General features: G+C 45.4%; 1 protein-coding gene across 16 annotated transcripts in view; it reads left to right on the top strand.

The window, feature by feature from the left end:
* Nucleotides 1-16,823, top strand: part of FHOD3 (formin homology 2 domain containing 3) — a 331,840-nt gene that overhangs the window by 272,379 nt on the left and 42,638 nt on the right. For 14 of the 16 annotated variants that reach the window (XM_053360836.1, XM_053360827.1, XM_053360833.1 and 11 more), the window contains 5 exons: nt 784-1,101; nt 5,464-6,356; nt 12,560-12,718; nt 13,632-13,814; nt 15,349-15,468. In XM_053360836.1, the coding sequence (XP_053216811.1) occupies nt 784-1,101; nt 5,464-6,356; nt 12,560-12,718; nt 13,632-13,814; nt 15,349-15,468 (1,673 nt within the window). The remainder of the gene's footprint in view (nt 1-783; nt 1,102-5,463; nt 6,357-12,559; nt 12,719-13,631; nt 13,815-15,348; nt 15,469-16,823) is intronic. The other 2 variants (XM_053360829.1, XM_053360830.1) reach the window with 2 other exon arrangements.

The raw sequence follows: 16,823 nt of genomic DNA, 5'->3' as shown, positions 1-16,823 counted from the left end.
AGGGCTTGCCAATCAGAAGGTCGGAGGTTCGAATCCCCGCCACGGGGTGAGCTCCCATTGCTCGGTCCCTGCTCCTGCCAACCTAGCAGTTCGAAAGCACATCAAAGTGCAAGTAGATAAATAGGTACCGCTCCAGCGGGAAGGTAAACGGCATTTCCGTGCGCTGCTCTGGTTCGCCAGAAGCGGCTTAGTCATGCTGGCCACATGACCCGGAAGCTGTACACCGGCTCCCTCGGTCAATAAAGCGAGATGAGCGCTGCAACCCCAGAGTCGGCCACAACTGGACCTAATGGTCAGGGGTCCCTTTACCTTTACCTAAACGTGTTTTCAACAACAGAGCATACAGCAACCAAAAATGATCTTGTCCTTTTCACCTGTTGCTCCCTGCTTTTAAAGAGAGAAAGAATAATTTGTTTGGAGTCATTTCGTAACCTTTTAGCACCCAGTGTAGATGGGATTATTAAATATTTGTACCTATATTGTTGAAATTTTACATACACACACACATTTATAAATGCCTTAAAGTTTGACCAGACTTTATTCAAGCAGGAAATGGCAGATTTCCGGTGTGTCTCATGAGCAAGGCCCTCCCTCAAGGGCTATTACATGAGCTCTGCCCTGCGAATGCCACGCTCAGCCATTTCTTAAAAGCAGCCTCCGATACCAAGACCCCTTTCTCTTTTCACTCACTTGGAGAAATGAAGGCTGATGGAACTCACTTGACTGTGCGAAGCACGAGGCACTGTTTTTAAGCGAATCTTTCTCCATTATTCTTTTCACCAGTGAGTGCCAGTGAACCTGAATGTGAACCAGAACCTGAGCCAGAGGCAGAAACAAAAACAGAGCAGGAAGACGGGGCAGACTTGGAGCAGGGGGCAGAAACACCCCAAGAAGTAGAGGTTGCAGAGGTGGAGCCAGGAAGCGGAGTGGCGCAAGGTCCAGAGCCAGAGGCAGAAGAAGGTGCAATACTAAGTGAAAAAGAGAGGCAGAATGAAGAAGTGAATGAAAAAGACAATTGTTCTGCATCCAGCATTTCCTCAGCAAGCAGCACTTTAGAGAGGGAGGAAAGGGAGGAAAAGTTGGCCAGTGACAATGAAACTGGTAAAGTGAAGTATTTTCTCCATAACAGTTGACCTTTTTTTTGTAATTTTAAAACAGCAGCTTCATTTTAACATTTGTTGTAAGAGAAGTATTGATCTGTTTTTGTTTACTGGTGTGTCCTCCATTGAAAGCCTCAGTTCCTAGACATTTTGGGCACAGGGTTCAGTAGAGGTTTTCTGCGCAGACTCACAGAAGAATCAGAACTTTAATTAAAAGGCATTATTCCATGGGGATAGTATTCTTGAAGTTTCCTTACTAGTTAGAATCTCGTTGCAAAAACAGCCATTATTCACATTTCAAGACTCCTTTTAAGTTCACCTTTAGGAGAGGGTCTAGACTTGTGGAAAACCTTCCCTGCTATTTCCCCCTTGCTGAAATGTGATGCTGCATGTTTGGGACACCTGTCTGCAAAAGAAGTTTTGCCATTTTCAGAAGCGTAGGTTTTTCTGAATTATCCGTTCACGTATTACTTCAGATCCTAGCATGACAGTTCACTGTTCCCCACTTTAAATCCCAGACACCTGGCTTATAATTGCATGTGGCTTCTGACTGAAAGGCTCAGAGATTGGTGCGCTTTTGCATATGGCGCTGGGGTAGGGTTCAACAATATTCCCTACTCAGTTGCTGCCTTCCTTGCTATCGTATATCTCTCCTGATTCCATGTTATTAACTTAATACAGAACATCTTGTGCATCAAACTCCCCCTTTTCCTTAAAATGACAACTCTGCAATGTTTGACAACTTATTGCTATGTTTGGAGGGCTTTTGTCCACACGATGCCTCTTGCATCCCTAGTGGTCACTCTTAGCAGGTTCAGAGTGAACTCACAATCACAGATGGCCTTGCTTCTCATTAACCTTTCTAAGGGGATAGGCAAGAGTGCTTATCAATAGTGCCTCTCCTTGTTTTCTCTGCTCTCCTTTTTATCAGATAATCGGATATTCACATTCACTTTTATGGGGCTGCAGTAACTAGGTGCAGACTTCCACTTTTCTCAATGTAGAATGTGTGTAACCTTGGCAGGCACTTCTCTTTTAATGTTTTCAGCATGCAGCATATGCAGCCCAAGAGGTATCTGGGAAAGAAAATATTTCGCTCTCTAGAAGCTATGCATGAAAATGAAAATCACATTTTGGACTCTAGTGTCCAAACCCACTCTACAAAAGTCCTGGACTATGATTAAGTTACTGCCCTTTTTAAAGGACTCTTTTTTTCTTGACACATACCCAAAGGATGCTATATTCTTATTAAAGTTTCGTTTTTCTGTACTTTTGTAAGGATATGAATGTATGAGAGGGAGTGAAATAGTAGAGAGTTGCTCCACATCTGCATCTCATGCAAGTTTCCGCATTTGTGCTGTTTTTCATGGGTCTGACCTTTCTAAAATCAAGGCCAGGCAATGGTAGGAGGTGCATGGTCCCCCAGATCTGGCCCAGGAGCCCAAGGTTTCCCAACCCTGCAATAAGGAAAATGAGATGGCGCCTTGGTTTTGCAAGAGAATTTTCTGACTCTTATTTCCCGTATTGTCCTTTGCTCACTTCAGTTCTGGAAAAGGATTAAAATAGATGGGCATGATTTTGTCATTTTTAGCAGATGCTACTGAGAATACTAAAGAAGACATTTATAAGAGCGCAAGAGGAGAGGTTCTAGAAAGGCATTTTACTCATTTTAATGAAGAGATGAAAAGGGAGATGGGTACAAAATTAATCTTGAGTTGCAAATGAATTGAAATGCCCTCACCCTGCACCAGATTGTTAGCAGGCCGAAAACTAGGGGCTTCCCCTCAGTGTGTTGGGGAGAGCCGCAAAGGGGAGCAAGATGTTTGCATCACTATTGTTGTAAGAACAAATACAGTGGTACCTTGGTTTAAGAACAGCCCTGTTTGCGAACTACAGTCATACCTCAGGTGAAAGTTGCTTCAGGTGGAGTGTTTTCAGGTTGTGCTCCACGGCTACCCAGAAGTAACAGAACGCGTTACTTCCGGGTTTTGCCACTCGTGCATGCGCAGACGCTCAAAATGATGTCACGCACATGCACAGAAGCAGCGAATCGTGGCATGCACAGACGTGGGTTGCGTTCTCTTCAGGATGTGAACGGGGCTCCGGAACAGATCCCATTCGCATCCAGAGGTACCACTGTATTCAGCTTACAAACTCCGCAAAACCGGAAGTAGTGTCCCTGTTTGCGAACTTTACCTCAGTCTAAGAACAGAATCCAAACGGTGGAAGGGCACCGGTGGCAGGAGGCCTCATTCGGGAAAGCACGCCTCAGTTTAAGAACAGTTTTGGTTTAAGAACGGACTTCTAGAACAGATTAAGTTCATAAACCAAGGCACCATTGTACTTGATGAGAGGCTTCCCTTCTGAGTTGATTTGAGGCTTTCATTCCCTTTGGGGAAGTCCTGAGACTTTTTCTTTTTACCAGATGCTGTCTGGGAACACATTCAGTTTCCTCTGTGCTTCCTCAGTTTGACATTTCAATAAACCAAATATAAAGGAAAAGGAGCTAATTGCCCATCATGGGGATTTTTTGGGGTTTCATGAACACAAATGGGTGTTTTGAGTACAGCTGAGCTAGAAATTCTCAAGCAAGCTGTTTTAGCTGAAGATGTGGGCCTTTGGGGAAGATGAAATGTTTCATGAAACAGACTTGCCTCCGCTTTTTATACTGCCTGTTAGTACCTACTCATGACTTTGATAGCAGTTAGCCTGCTTCTCTTGTTGCTGCTGAGAGCCATCCCCCCAATCCATTTTTACCCAGAAATTTCCAGATTGAGGGCACAAAGTGTTGCCCTTTCTTTCATGTAGCTTAATCTAATTGGCTGCATTGCATTGGCATCATTCAGCAAAACCTCATTGCACTGGCATCTAGTGAAATCGCATTAGCTAAAATGCATTGACCTAGAGTCTAGGACTTAGGCAAAGAGATTATAAAGGGAGTCTGCATAAAATTTGGCTTATTGTAAGTCAGGAAGCTTCCCAGAGTTTGGCCAGGCAGGCTCAGAAATTCAATAGCTCCCTTGCTGTCAAAGTTCAGAATTTCCCTGTGCTGGTAGCTCTGGAACTGTTCAGTAATACAGTGTTTTTTATTCATGTATATGAACTTATTGAAAGCCCAAAAACAGTAACTGGGCACAACAATAAAACTGAGCATACCATCTACTTGACTTGCCTTTGCCTCAATCAACAGTGCTCCTCTTTGCACCATCATACCTGTCCTCCCTAGGACTCTGGCCTGAAATTATCAATCCAGTTGAGAAAACCAGGCTTCAAATGTCCTTCCTTGCTTTTTCAATAACTTCACTAATGTCCAGAATCGTTGAGTGTAAGATACCAATCGGTTTTCAGTTATCATCCAGGTGATGATGCTTACTATGCGCAGAACAGTTACCATGGCAGTATGTTTAGAACAATATGGGTGGACATGGGTAGCGCTGTGGTCTAAACCACTGAGCCTCTTGGGCTTGCCAATCAGAAGGTCGGCGGTTCAAATCCCCCCAACAGGGTGAGTTCCCATTGCTCTGTCCCAGCTCCTGCCAACCTAGCAGTTTGAAAGCACACCAGTGCAAGTAGATAAATAGGTACTGCTGTGGCGGGAAGGTAAACGGCGTTTCCGTGCGCTTTGGCTTCTGTCACGGTGTTCCGTTGCACCAGAAGCGGTTTAGTCATGCTGGCCATATAACCCAGAAAGTTTTCTGTGGACAAATGCCAGCTCCCATAGCCTGAAAGTGAGATGAGCGCCACAACCCCATAGTTGCCCTTGACTGGACTTAACTGTCCAGGGCTCCTTTACCTTTACCTTTTACCTATGAGCAGAACAGTTACCATGGCAGTATGTTTAGAACAACACGTTGGCCATTAAAAACCTGGGAGGACATCAGAAGATTCAAAGCTACTGAAATTATATATATTTTGTTTAGTTTTGTTAATGAAAGCAAAAAAGCAATGTCAAATACATAGTTTTCTCTTTTTCGTTCCTTAACTAAGCTTTCACCTGAAAGATTTCCCAAAACCCAGATTATGTATGACCTAGGAATATGCTGTTTCATTTCCAACTCTCCCAGACAGCCCCATTCATTCCAAGTTTCATATGTTGTTGTGCATGTATTTATGAACAGGCAAGAGGGCCTTCTCGGTAGTGGTGCCCACCCTGTGGAACGCCCTCCCATCAGATGTCAAGGAAATAAACAACTGTCTTGACTTTTAAAAGACATCTGAAGGCAACCCTGTATTAGGAAAATTTTAATGCTATCCAGAATGGCTGGGGAAACCCAGCTAGATGGGTGGGGTATAAATAATAAAATTATTGTTATTGTTATTTGAACAACCTCCTGACCCAGTTCCGTTCAATGTGTGGTTTCAGGTCCATGGTTACAGACCATTCAAGATGTTGGTGTGAATGACCAGTGCAGCAACATTCTCAATAACAAGAGGTTCATGTTGGACATGTTGTATGCCCATAACAAGAAGCCCAAGGATGAAGAAGATAAAGAGCTGGAGGAGAAGGAGGAGGAAAAGGAGATGGTGGAGGCAAGTGAAGACTCTATCACTAGCCTGGCCAGTAGGATCTCAGTTCTGAAGGCTACCAAACAGGCCAAAGATGAAAGTGTCAAAAGAATGGAGATTGGGAATTTGGACAACCAGGGCAGCGTCAAGGCCTTTGCAGAAAGATTCAACAATGGGGAACTGGCCAAGACCTCCAACTTTCCTGAGAGTGATTTTAGTGAAAAGGTCTCTGAAAAAACACCAGTGCAGCCTAAGAAGGAATCTGACTATATCTGGGACCAGCTCATGGCCAATCCCAGAGAACTGAAAATCAAAGATATGGATTTTACAGATTTACGGGATGAGGATGATGTGGACATCTTGGACGTGGAAATGGGTTCTGGTGACTCCTTAGCTCCCCCTCCTCCACCCCCACCTTCCTTTTTAGGTTTGCCTCCTCCACCCCCTCCCTTGTTTTATGGGTGTCCTCCTCCACCCCCACCCTCTGGTAATTTATTGGCACCCCCGTCCCTCTTCGGCATTCCTCAGGGTTTAGGATCGCCCCCGCTTCCCAGAGGTCAGCCAGCCTTTATAAAAAAGAAAAAAACAATCCGTCTATTTTGGAATGAGGTGAGGCCATTTGAGTGGCAGTGTAAGAACAACAAGCGCTGCAAAGGATTCCTGTGGTCAAAACTGGAGCCTATTAAGGTGGACACTTCCAAACTAGAGCACCTCTTCGAATCTAAATCCAAGGAACTTCCTGTCACCAAGGTATTTCTCTTGATTTGCATTGAGTTTGATCATATTTTATGTGTCTAAACCAAATCTGCCAGCTCTTCATGATAAAATAATTCCAAGAATTATTGCAAAATTTCCCAATATAGTTAAGACCGTTTTGCTTTACAGCTTGCGGACCATGTTAGCTATTAAGAAATGCTCCAAAATAGGTTTGATTCCTTAAATGAAGTCGAATATTCTGTGCAACATCTGTACAAGTAGTTAACTGTAATTTTCTAGTTGATTTAAACTGGAAGAAAGGAAGCCTCATTTTCTTTGTCTTTTATCATTTAAGGCAGGCATAGCAGGCATAGGCAAACTCAGCCTGCCAGATGTTTTGGGACTACAATTCCCATCATCCCTGACCACTGGTCCTGTTAGCTAGGGATCATGGGAGTTGTAGTCCCACAACATCTGGAGGGCCAAGTTTGCCTAAGCCTGATTTAAGGCCTTTTGGGCAGACAGATGAAAGGTGCTTCTGGATTTGGGCAGAGGAGAGCCTGAATCTGAATTCTAGTTTTTGAGGCCTCATTGTGCAGATGACTAATTTTAATGCATGTTATTTGAGAACTGTTGTTTATTGTTTATGCTGCGAGGTGTTTGCAAATCCACCACATATTTTTACTTTGGTTTATATAAGTAGTAGAAGTAAAGGTAAAGGTAAAGGTACCCCTGCCCGTACGGGCCAGTCTTGCCAGACTCTGGGGTTGTGCGCCCATCTCACTCAAGAGGCCAGGGGCCAGCGCTGTCCGGAGACACTTCCAGGTCACGTGGCCAGCGTGACATCGCTGCTCTGGCGAGCCAGAGCCGCACACGGAAACGCCGTTTACCTTCCCGCTAGAAAGCGGTCCCTATTTATCTCCTTGCACCTGGGGGTGCTTTCGAACTGCTAGGTTGGCAGGCGCTGGGACCGAGCAACGGGAGCGCACCCCGCTGCGGGGATTCGAACCGCCGACCTTTCGATCGGCAAGCCCTAGGCGCTGAGGCTTTTACCCACAGCGCCACCCGCGTCCCCATAGAAGTAGATGAGTGGGGTATAAATAATAAAATTATTATTATTTATTAACTTCTACATAATTCTGTATAGTGTAGGAATAACTCTAGTGCAGGAAGTAAGTCAGATGTGTTGTCGTTTGTAAAACCTTCTGTGTCCATTCCCCATCTGTATATGCAATCTATTTATATTATGGCCTGGCCCACATGTCACATTAAACCAGGGGTGCCCAAACTTTTTTCAAAGAGGGTCAGATTTGATGAAGTGAACGTGTGTGAGGGCCGACCAAAGTTGTTGACCTTTTTTTTTTTTAGGATTTTACCCCAGGAAGTAAATTGCCAGAGGGGCTGGATTAAACTGACGGGTGGGCCGGATTAGGCCCCCAAAATGGGCTTTGGGAATGCCTGCATTAAATCATTGTTAAAGCAAACTATGGTTTAATGTGAACATTAAATGTGAACTGGGCCTTCCGTTGAAGCATTTCATTCCACTTGACAGATTTCCATCTGATGCGCTCCAGTCACTCACACACCCTGTTAGTAAACCGTGTCAAACAGCTACCTCCAGTCTTTGTCTTTCTAGACCAGTGACCGTGGATGGTGGGAGTTGTAGATCAGCAACAATCGGAAGCAGGCATGTCAGCTCTAGGGAGCTGAGGCATCTTCTTTGGCCCCCACAGTATTTGTTGGAAGGGAGCCAGGCCCCCTCCGGTTTGAGGCGGTGCAGGAGACTGAGCGTGGAGCTGAGCACAGGGCAGCTTCAGTATCTTACTCCTCCAGAGCGCTCAGCCTCTTCCAGACAATGCAACATCGCGCGTGCACATGACACGCAACACATGAGATGTCACACGTGTGATGGGCCCCCTCAAACTTGGGGCCAACTTGGAGCCTCTATCTGAAGAACCAAAGGTTCCCTGTGCCAGCTCTAGGCCTGACAACTTCTAAACATCAGAGAAGTTGTATTTTGTAGACCCTGATGCTGGGAAAGATTGAGGGCACAATGATAGCAGCCTGCCGCCAGGCGGGCGGTCGGGGCGCCCTGAAACAGAGCGCCCCTCGCGCCGGGCATACATCCACAGCGTGAGGAGCCCTGCAGGAGTTCCCCGCAGGGCTCCCCACTCTGCGGATAGCAGCCTGCCACCCGGCGCGCAAGGCACCCTGAAGCAGAGCGCCCCTCACGCCGGGCAGACATCGGCCAGCCCCACAAGCTCGGGGGACAGCAGGGAGGCGCAGCGCCGCCATCCCGCTGTTCCTCGACCTGGTTCAGTTTCCCCGACCTGCTTTTGGGGGGGAAATAAAGGGGAAATTTTTTTTCCTTTATTTCCCCCCAAAAAAACTAGCTGCGTCCTATGGGACGAAAAATACGGTATATTTATTTTTTGTACCCCACCCATCTGAAGGGGCTGCCCCAGCCACTCTGGGTGGCTTACAACAGAATATAAAAAATCATTAAAAAGACTGGCTAGCTTTTCAGATACCCTTTAATTCAGGGGTCAGCAACCTTTTGCAGCAGGGGGCCGGTCCACTGTCCCTCAGACCTTGGGGGGGCCGGACTATATTTTTTGGGGGAAATGAATGAACTCCTATGCCCCACAAATAACCTAGAGATGCATTTTGAATAAAAGCACACTTTCTACTCATGTAAAAACACCAGACAGGCCCCACAAATAACTCAGAGACACATTTTAAATAAAAGGACACATTCTACTCATGTAAAAACATGCTGATTCCCGGACCGTCCGTGGGTCGGATTGAGAAGGCGATTGGGCCGGATCCGGCCCCCAGGCCTTAGGTTGCCTACCCCTGCTTTAATTGAATAACTTTTTTGAAGAAATGCCTGAAGTAACTGATATTATTGTTTGAAGTCTTGTTTATTCTGTTAAATATTACTCCAAGAAGACCCTAAGTAGAGCACAATAAGGCCAACAATATACTGTATGTAGATTTTTAATGTGATCCCTTTGAGATCACAAGAAGAACTTTTGCAGGAAGCTCTTAGAAATAGGAAATAATCAATATATTTTTGTGGAATTTTTAATCATATTAATTTTTTTTAAATAGCCTTTTAAAAATATTAAATTATGTAACTTAAACTTCAAATTTAAAGTAAGTCCACCATATGCGATATCATATTAAAACCCATGAAGTTCTGAAGAGATTGGTTTTGAAACATTTCAATTCTGGGCTGAGCTTTTAAGGTTTTTGTGTAGCCCTGCAAGGCCAAAATTGACAATTTTTGGAAATTTCAAACCCTCATAACTCAAAAACAGAATGAGATTTTTTTTAAAATTAGATTTAGATTTAGTTCTGATTGTTCAACAAGTGTACAAAATTTTAAGAAAGTTGAAAAACATGAGGTTAAAAAAAATCATCCAAAATTGGACCACTTGATATGGAAAGACCTGTCACTCATCTGACGGAGCAGGTTTCATATGCCCCCAACCTAAGGTGTGAATACTAATTCTATTTAGGTTGTGTGTGGGTGTGTGGGTGTGCGTGGATGTATGGAGAGTCTGACTGTAGATTGTGACATCCAGGTTAGTATTTGAAATTCTCCGGTAGGTTTCCTCCTTTTGAGGTGGCCCACTCCTTGCCCCACCAATAGGAATAAGTGACATGGATGACCCACTCATCCTCTCCTTGGAAGACACTTTTTTGAAGAAGCCATTTGCCATACAGGCCCCATGAAGACCGTAGAGGAATTACCGTATTTTTCCATGTATAAGACAAGCTTTTTAGACCCCAAAATGAGGTTCAAAATTTAGGCTCATCTTATACAAGGGTAGTGTAGAGGGGGGCGTGCAAATGGTTTTTTGGCGCGAGCCCAAGATTGTAAGTGTGGTGATTGGCCGATTGATTGTTGGGCGGGGTGCCAAAAATCGCTCTCCCGCCAGAACACAGCACACAACCGCTCGCGTCGCAGCTGCCTGATCGCCGCCATTAGCCCTCTTATTTGCCGCTGCGGCAGCCAATAGACGCATTCTGTTTGAGAACCAAGGTACGACTGTGCTACCACAAGGGCTCCTGTTTAGGCATTTAGTTATGCAATGTTGAATGTTATCTGTTAACTCTGCTTTATCCTGTTTCCCCTTTGTTTCTGTCTAAACCAATTCATGAACCAAGAACATTGACCACTAATAATAGATCAAATGTTGCAGATATTACAGCAATCTTAATTGTGCTGTTTTTGTGATACGCAAATGACGTGGGAGGGCTTGGTCTATTTATTTGTATCGTTTATTACGATCCTTGTTTACAAAACCCAATAAAAAGTGACTCTAATAATATTAATAACTGTAATGGCAAAGTTTTCCATACACAGTGGCAAAGGCTACAAGCTGTTCTGAGCACTCTTCTGAAAATGCACAGATCCCAGCTATGTGTCTGCGCTGATGAGACACTGCCATGCCATCTAAGTGGCCTGTATTTCTTGGTTCAGTAAATCTGAGCAGGTGCTTGACAGAGGCATGCCTGCGGAAATTGGGATGGAGAACTCACACTCCAGTTAAGATCAGAAGAGGGAAACTGAGGTTTGCTCATATCTCGCAGCACGTATTCTGAAATACAGCTGCAACAAATCTTATTTCTGTTTCGGAGTCTTACTTTGTGATTGCATGTTCAGACCTTTAAACCTCCCCCTTAAATAAATTCAGACAAGACTCAAATTTTAGGTTTGGTTTTTGGCAGAATTTAGGCCACAACTTTATTGATTACAGCAAGTGAGTGGTTGCATAGGCTCTGGTTCAACTAGCTCCCTGCACCGTTGCAGGTAGCACTGACCCAGGGCACCAGTATAGGTCAGCCTAGGGTGAACACCTGGAACAGCGGAAAGCCGGGGTCAGGCTAGTCCACCACCCAGATGTCCCCCTGGACTCAAGCATGGGCACAACCCCCGCACATGGTTGACCAAACCATTGAGTCCTGGATTCCGTTAACGGAATACCCTTCACATAGGGTTGACGAGAGCATTCTCCCATCCCTATCACCTGAACCAGAGCCTATCCGCAACCTTACAAGTTGTGACGATTTGCTACACGGCAGGCGAAACCCAAATGGCAACAGCCAATCAGCCAAGTGGGGGAAATTCCTGCCATGCTCCTGTCCCAATGACAGACGACACACAACGGCATAGCAAGGTCAAGAGCAAAATGCCCTAAATATAGGGAGAGGTGGGCAGGTGTTCCAATGCACGTGCCAAAAGAGGAAGCTCTGGGTCACGTGCATAGGTATATATAGGTCTCTTGATCCGTTTAGCCTGCGTCCCATTGGCCTGATTGAACCCAGCGTCGAGGGACCCACCAATTGGGTGTTGTGGCTCTTCAATCAAACCCACCCACAACACAGGGTTTGGTTGCCAGGTCTCACTGCAACACAGGTCTCTTTAAGGGAGGACCCGATTTTCCACAACGTTTGACTCTAATGGTTACTCCCCCCATGCTGGCTGTCAATACATTTCTCATTAGCATTGCAACGAAGTCAAGCAAAGGTTGCTTCTGAAGGGATCTTGCAGCAGAAGTGATGCTTTTGAAGGTTTGGAAACCAGTAATGGCAGAGTCCATGGTTACCATGACTACTGTGCTGGCAGGGGCTGATGGGAGTTGTCGGCCAGAAATTGTGGCGGGTAGCAGATTGGAGGAGGCTAGCCTACAGCCTGACACAGCAATTCACATTTCACCTATTGAATTTCACCTATTGCTGGGCATCAAAAGAGAAAATCAGAGGTGTCTGACACTGCGCAGCAGCAGCAGCTAGCAGTTTTCCAGCATGACACATTCTGAGCAAGCCCAACCTGGGTACTGAGAATCTAGAACTTCTATAGCAGTGCTCTTAAGGGTCCACAACCATTAACTCACCCAAGTTCCTTTTTTGAGGGGAGGCTTAGAAATGGAACTATGCATCCCAAGTATAAAAATAACTAGTTAGATAGCAAGATTCCTCTCCCTTCACTATAGCTGCCCCTAATACCTAGTGCTGCCAGTATGGACATATGCCATAGTCTTTTGAAGCATCGACAGCCCTGGAGATAAGCTCTATCTATAGAGTGCATTTCAGGGGTCACCATTGTAGATTGATGTCCGTGTGGATAATGCAGTATAAAGTCATTCTGATGCATGCCCTTAAAAGTGTTAGAGGTTGCCTGCCGAGTGTATAAGCTTTGTTAAACAAATAAATAAAATAGCTTCCTCCCCATTTTCCTCCCTCAGAAAACTGCTGCAGATGGCAAGAGGCAGGAAATCATTGTGTTGGATTCGAAGAGGAGCAACGCTATTAATATTGGCCTGACGGTCCTGCCCCCTCCAAGGACGATCAAGACTGCAATTTTGAACTTTGATGAATATGCCTTAAACAAGGAAGGAATTGAGGTATTGAAGGGGAAGGGACCAATGAGCAGGGCTGGCACCTGAGGGAAACCACAAGATGGCACATGCTCCCATGACTAGGGAAGAAGGGGCAAGTTGTTAACAAGGGTGGACTAAAGATCTACATTGGGAACAAGGGTGAGAGGAAACCAGCAGTACCTCCTATTCGCCAAGAGGCCACTGAAGAGGCTCCCAGCCTTGGGGAGGCGGCCAAAAAGGAGGCACGTTCAGCCTCCAAGGAGCATGCTTTACCTGTTGCTGCCACCATGGCAGCAGGAGATGCATTCATTGGAGGCCAGATCTGCTGCCTCTGTGGATCCTGCCACCTGAGGCGATTGCCTCACCTTGCCTCACGGGTGGCCCTGAGGTTTAAGCTAAGAGCTTATCATTATTTATAGGTGTTTGGGGTTGGACGTATATCCACATTCTGCAGCAGTGCCAGTCATATGTTTGGAACAGGCAGGGAAGAGGACCTGTGTTGTATTCATTCCCCCTTGTTTCCTGACCTCCTGAACACATGGTTGTGATCTTTGCTAGCCCATTGACCGGGCTTGTACAGGTGTCGTCCCTCATTCTGCCCAGGGCCTGAACACAGAACACCTGTTCGTGCAGATCAATCCATACTCAACAACGGACATGCAGGCACAAACCCCCTTCCTCCAGATTGTGCTGGTGGTAGCCAGCAGTTGTAGGAAATGGTGTATAAATTTATTGTGTCAGCTGCTTTGAAAAGCATAGGTGGAAAATTAGGAAGATGGTAATGTGATGCTTAATATTTCTCAACACTTGGGGCTTTGTGTCTTCAGAATGTATAAAAAGAAGTATTTCAACTGTAGTGAGCACAGATTAGATTGGATTAGCTGCCTCTGATTTTTAGCCTTGTGTATGTAGTTGGTCATTTTTCTTGTCTTTCTAGAAAATTCTCACCATGATTCCCACAGAAGAGGAGAAGCAGAAAATTCAGGAGGCTCAGTTGGCCAACCCTGATATTCCTCTTGGCAGTGCTGAGCAGTTCCTTCTGACTCTTTCTTCCATCACTGAACTTTCTCCTAGACTTCAGCTCTGGGCATTCAAAATGGATTATGAGCTTGTGGAAAAGGTAATTCCTAGTTATCAGAAGCAGACTAGTTATATGAAAGTTACTACAAATTTGCTTCTGAGACAGTAATCACTCAGAAAGGTCTATTGACATAGAGTAAAACTCAAGCTACACAGTAAGGAAATCTGCAATTCTTTCCTCTCCCTTTTGAAGCCTGAGCAGGTTGGGAGTTGGGAGTGAAGAAAGGGGTTTGCAGAGACTTGGTTCCTGTAGTTTCTCTATATTTTCGCCTCCAGGTGTGAAAATGTAGCTTAGTGAGGGGAGGGTTAATCTGAGAAAGAACAGGAGGGGGAAAGGTAAACACACATTCTCCACTGCAACTCACAACTTACCCAATTTGATTCCACCCACCCTTTGGGAACACTCCAAAGAAAGAATAACAACATTGTTTATACAGTGGTACCTCTGGTTACAAACGGGATCCATTCCAGAGGCCTGGCCATATCCCGAAAACTTCGTAACCGGAGGCGCCCTTCTGTGCGCGCACGTGGCGCGACTGAGTGCTTCTGCGCATGCGCGTGCAGTGAAACCCAGAAGTTGGGTTTGCCGCGACCGTAACCCAAAGATTCTGTAACCTGGAGGTTACACAACACGAGGTACCACTGTAATTGGAGCCTAAATGTGTACACTTGGCTTCTGTGACTTGAGTCTCCCACTGAGATCCAGCAAATGAGTGTTGTCTTCTGGAAAACCAGTTTCTAGAACCTCAGCTGTTTGCAGAAGGAGCTGGTCTTTCTTGGTGAGAGAGGCATCCCCATATCTCTGGCCCTGACGCGGAGATTTGTATGTGTGGTGCCAAGCCTATCCTAAGCCTGCTTCTGCTTCTCTTCTTTATGGTTGTGGCTGAACTCAGGGCAGGTTTCCCCTTTTTCCTTCACACTGATATCTAGCTAATGGTATGAAGTGTGTTAATAATACAGCCCTTGTGCTTTTGATGTGGGGGGCGGGGGGGGCAGAGCATTGTCCAGTAGATTCAGTTAATGCTTGATGAATCGAAAGCAACTATTATTATAATTCATTGCTGGAGGTCTTTATTCTTCTTTCTCAAATGCTAAGAAGGAAAAAATAAATAAAAGAAGAATCATTCTCATGAGACCGAGTTAAGGAATTTGATGTGCCTGATTTCAGCTGGGATAAATTTGTGGACGTCTAGTAAATCGAGAGTGAAGATCAGCGCTGCACTGTTTGAAAATTCCAAATTCTTACGAAGTGTAGAACAAAAGGGGAAATGGGGCCTTAGGCTAACTAAACCATTCAGGGGTACATCCTATAGCAGCCTTCATGTTTCTCAGAATCATGCACCTTGCTCAAATTAAAAAGCAATTTAACGGGCATGTCCGAGTTTAAATGACTCCAGTTTACTGTTAAGGGTTGAAAGTGGCACTAACTTTGGGAACATTCAGTAGCTGAGGAGGGAGAGACAGCCTTGCAATTTTACATTCTATGGAGCATAGCTTGGGAATTTTTGTGATAATTAAAAGCGCTGAATTGATACACGATGTGCTGCATTTTCTTTATTTCCTGTTAATGTCAGGAGGTTGCAGAACCACTTCTGGATTTGAAGGAAGGAATGGACCAGCTTGAAAACAACAAAACTTTGGGATTTATCCTTTCTACTCTACTAGCCATTGGAAATTTTCTCAATGGAACCAATGTAAGCTTTACTTTCACTATTACCTAATTGTTATTGCAGCGGTTCTGACTGGATAGATGAGGACATATGAAGAAATCACAGGGAGGGAGAACTCTGAGAAGGAGGCAGCCTTCAGTTTGCTCTCTTTCTCCCTGCCTTGCATAGAACTGTTCTGAAGAGAAAAGAGAAAAGAAAAACATGGGTTGAGAGCATCTGCATTGGAACTGTGGTGCCACTGGAGGTGGCAGAAATGCTGGCTGTAGTAGCACCACCACTGGTCAGACTCGTCCTGCCTCTTTGCCTAAACTGGCTTTGCTTTTTAGTCACATGGAAATATGCTGTAACCTTGAAAAATACGTATACGGGTGTAGAGAAGTGAGGCCTTGCAACAGCAAACAATAGGTGTTTATCACAGTCAACCCCTCAGTTTGTTTATTTATTATTAATTATTACATTTGTGATCTGCGTTATCATGCCAAAGTGACCTAAGGTAAAGGTAAAGGGACCCTTGACCATTGGGTCCAGTCGCGGACGCCTCTGGGGTTTTGGCGCTCATCTCGCTTTAGTGGCCAAGGGAGCTTCCGGGTCATGTGGCCAGCATGACGAAGCTGCTTCTGGCGAACCAGAGCAGCGCACGGAAACGCCGTTTACCTTCCCGCTGGAGTGGTACCTATTTATCTTCTTGTACTTTGACGTGCTTTCGAACTGCTAGGTTGGCAGGAGCAGGGACAGAGCAACGGGAGCTCACCCCGTCGCGGGGAATCGAACCGCCGACCTTCTGATCGGCAAGCTCTAGGCTCTGTGGTTTAACCAACAGCGCCATCCGCGTCCCCAAAGCGACCTACAGCCATATGAAAGACAATCAACCTCATATAGATTAAAACCAAGAGGAAAGAGAAATACATTAAAAACATCCCACCCACTTCTAAAATTGTCCACAGATAGTTAAAGGCCAAAGGTCTGGTTATACTGAAATGGTTTTTGCATGGCGCCTAAAGATATGTAACAAAGGCCTGCCAGGCGAGCCTCTCTGGGGAGAACATTCTACCTCAGAAAAGGCCCCTTCTCTTGTTGCCACCCTCTCGTGGAGGACAAACCCTCCAACATTTCTCTGATGAAAATAGGGACCTCCTATTACACAGTGGGTGGCGCTATGGGTAAAACCTCAGCGCCTAGGACTTGTCAATCACATGGTCGGCGGTTCGAATCCCCGCAGCAGGGTGCGCTCCCGCCGTTTGGTCCCAGCGCCTGCCAACCTAGCAGTTCGAAAGCACCCCTAAGTGCAAGTAGAAAAATAGGGACTGCTTACCAGCGGGAAGGTAAACGGCGTTTCCATGTGTGCGGCTCTGGCTCGCCAGATGCAGCTTTGTCACGCT

This window comes from Podarcis raffonei, chromosome 13, assembly GCF_027172205.1.
Source record: "Podarcis raffonei isolate rPodRaf1 chromosome 13, rPodRaf1.pri, whole genome shotgun sequence".
Lineage (NCBI taxonomy): Eukaryota > Metazoa > Chordata > Lepidosauria > Squamata > Lacertidae > Podarcis > Podarcis raffonei.
Note: the sequence above shows the minus strand (reverse complement) of the source record. Positions and strands in the feature narration are given on the sequence as shown.